The following is a 3,562-nucleotide window of genomic DNA, read 5'->3' on the forward strand; positions in this document are numbered from 1 at the left end:
ATTTTATTTTATTTTTTGTTGTTTGGCTGAGTTCTTGTAGCATTGAGAAATCCCGATTTGGCTTTCATTCATTTTTCAGATGAAAAATCCAAATGTACATTTTTGAAAGGTTTTGATGAGTTTAGAATCATTGTAACCAAATGGCGAGATTTAGTAAATTTATCCGTTTTCTGATGCCTGATTTTAAAGTGCTGGTAAAATGAATTGGTGCTTGGTATTGCTTATTCACTCTAGTTTCTGGCTAGCAGTCCTTCAGAAGAGAATCTAAGCACAAGCACCGCTTAATATTTCACTTTCAGGCTCTCCTCCACTCATCTCATATGTACTATGAAGCCAAACATGCATTTGCGAACCATGGTGTCAAGTTCTCTCAGCTAGAAATTGATCTTCCTGCCATGTTGGCTCAAAAGGACAAAGCAGTATCAGGCCTTACTCGTGGAATAGAAGGCCTCTTCAAGAAGAACAAAGTAAACTATGTGAAAGGCTATGGCAAGTTCACCTCTCCCTCTGAAATTTCAGTTGACACACTTGATGGAAACAATACCATCATCAAAGGAAAAAACATCATTATTGCCACCGGTTCTGAAGTCAAATCTCTCCCTGGAGTCACCATTGATGAGCAGAAGATTGTCTCATCGACTGGAGCTCTATCTTTACAAAATATTCCAAAGAAGCTTGTTGTAATCGGGGCAGGCTACATCGGGCTGGAGATGGGCTCAGTTTGGGGACGTCTTGGATCCGAAGTGACTGTTGTTGAGTTTGCACCAGAGATTGTACCCACCATGGATGCCGAGATACGAAAGCAATTCCAACGCATGCTTGAGAAGCAGAAGATGAAATTCCTTCTCAAAACAAAAGTTGTAGGGGTTGACACATCTGGAGATGGTGTCAAGCTCACACTTGAAACTGCGGATGGTGGCAAGCAAAGCACACTTGAAGCAGATGTAGTTCTAGTTTCTGCTGGTAGAATCCCTTTTACAGAAGGACTCGGCCTAGAACGGATTGGCATTCAGACAGACAAGGCTGGAAGGATCACTGTTGATAAAAAGTTCACAACTAGTGTTCCTGGAGTTTTCGCCATTGGGGACGTGATACCAGGGCCCATGCTCGCTCATAAGGCTGAAGAAGATGGCGTTGCATGTGTGGAATTCATTGCTGGAAAACAAGGCCATGTTGATTATGACTTGGTGCCTGGAGTTGTGTACACTCATCCAGAGGTGGCTTCTGTAGGTAAAACTGAGGACCAGGTGAAGGCCACTGGAGTTGATTACCGTGTGGGCAAGTTCCCGTTTTTGGCAAACAGCAGGGCAAAGGCTATTGATGATGCTGAGGGTATTGTAAAGATAATAGCCGAGAAGGAAACCGACAAGATTCTTGGCGTGCACATAATGGCACCAAATGCTGGGGAACTTATCCACGAGGCAGTGCTCGCATTGCATTACGGAGCTTCAAGCGAAGACATCGCTCGCACATGCCATGCCCATCCGACAATGAGCGAGGCATTGAAGGAGGCGGCCATGGCTACTTATGACAAGCCCATTCATATCTAATGTGAGTCTGTTTATTTCTTTATCTTGCAATTGTGTTGAAATAATTCTGGGATTAAGTAATAGGAGACCTCATTTAAAGTTATCATTTCTCTTGCAATATTCATTCGAGAATGAAATTTTGTGGGATCTTTCTCTTCTGCTCATTGAGAATTTTTTTTTTTTAAATGTCTGAAAACTGAATGTGGGTATGTAATCCAATGGTGATATTTATCCACCGAATGCTTTTTTTATTCACTCTTGGAGTTTTTTTTTGTATTACTTTTTAATTGCATTTGATTTTGCTTTTAGGGTTTGTGAAGTAGCTTAGAATTTTGTGGTTAATATATCTCTTGAAGCTCTCGGCCATTGATTCGATCTGACCGAGCAAATTTGAAAGGGCAAGTGCCCTCCTTAACCTTCCCTTCCGGGAAGGGGGCACCAGAAGGCTGCCGGGTTTTTGAGGAAAAAAATGTGTGTTTTAAAATTAGCAGGTCGCGCATAATTGGATGATAAGAAGATCAATTCCAGAGTCGATTCGCTCCCCCGAAGCCTTTGGCCATTGATTTGATTCGGATGAGCAGATCCAAAAGGGCAAATACCCTCCCCAACCTTCCCTTGCGGGGAGGGGGCATCAGAAGGCTGCCAAAATTTTGGGGAAAATATCAAATTACCAAGTAGTGCTTGAAGATCAATACCAGGACGATTTGCTCCCTTGAAGCCCTCGGCCATTGAATCCTATCCAGTTTGGAGGATTTGAAAGAGCAAGTGCCCTCCCTACATCTCTTCGTTGGGAGGGGTCTCTGGAAGCTACCGAAATATAAAGTGACAGAGAATATGACTTAATTAAAATCATAGGGAACCTGACTTAAGAACAATAAACAGGGAATTAAACTTGCAAACTGACCACAGAGAACATAATTTGATGCTTAAGAATGAAAATATGATGTGTGTGATAATGAAAATCTAACATAAATGAATGAACTTGGAACTTGTGAGCCACAAGAGACCCTTAATATATGTTCGACAGTTTGCTTACGAATGACAAGTATGACATGCAAGTGAATGTGTCAGTTAATTATGTCAATCCACTTACGAATGAATACACAAACATGCTTGTAATCAACAACAATTAACTAACGGACAAGTGCATTAGTCCGTTTATGAGTGATGTCAACGGATATAGCAACTTGCAAGTTAACATGCATAAGGAAATCAATACTGAGTGCAGCTCGACTAGTAGCCCACATAAGCATGCAAATGAACACGCTAAACTTGTTCGTAAATAATAATACTTCTTACAGACATACGTAGTGCGACATACGATAATAAAATTATTTACGAGCAACTATAAGAGATTCATCAGTGAATAATAGCTCTTCTGCAAGAAGCAGCGAGTGACTGTAGCACAGCGCAGCGACCGCCTACAGACAATGTAAAATCTACGTTGAGCGTAGTTCATCTATAGATAATAGCTGGTGGTTTCTAAATGTCCATTGCATGGTTGCAAATAAAGTTAACAAATCTTGAAATACACGAACAATCAATCAACATAAAGCAACGGATGACCTGTAGCACAACGCAACACCACCAGATTCGTAACACTTGTACAAGCAGACAAATGGTGATACCTCTATAATGACTCTAATTTATACACTAAAATCATTCAAGCATATGCTTCGATTGTCACATTTGATTCCTAAATCCAATATCTAGAGAATACTACACGGGCAAAATATTCCAAGTTTCATCCTCCTTGAAAGGATTGGAGTTGACCTAATTTGAATTAACAAATGAATGCATAATCATCAAATACAAAAGCTATCTAAATGAAATTCACCATAAAACACAAATATTTGATTTTAGCATTCATATATTAATAAACTATTAAACCTGATCCTCTATTTGCTGGGGAAACATAGTTGACAATATTCAAACAATCAACCATCTATTCCTCGATGATGGTCGTGTTGAAAGCTAATCTCATGCGGAGTGGATCCCAAATATTTAAAATGTGTCATAAATTCCTATGAAAA

At 40.1% G+C, this 3,562-nt stretch overlaps 1 protein-coding gene across 1 annotated transcript; it reads left to right on the forward strand.

Annotated features, from left to right (window-relative positions):
* The first annotated feature begins 42 nt into the window (after positions 1 to 42).
* Positions 43 to 1,780, forward strand: LOC110102387 (dihydrolipoyl dehydrogenase 1, mitochondrial). Its single transcript, XM_020830715.2, has one exon. It carries the CDS (start codon positions 321 to 323, stop codon positions 1,548 to 1,550), a length of 1,230 nt encoding a protein of 409 aa, XP_020686374.1. The 5' UTR covers positions 43 to 320; the 3' UTR covers positions 1,551 to 1,780.
* Positions 1,781 to 3,562: the final 1,782 nt, after the last annotated feature.

Source organism: Dendrobium catenatum, unplaced genomic scaffold (assembly GCF_001605985.2).
Source record: "Dendrobium catenatum unplaced genomic scaffold, ASM160598v2 original_scaffold_11713, whole genome shotgun sequence".
Taxonomy (NCBI): domain Eukaryota; kingdom Viridiplantae; phylum Streptophyta; class Magnoliopsida; order Asparagales; family Orchidaceae; genus Dendrobium; species Dendrobium catenatum.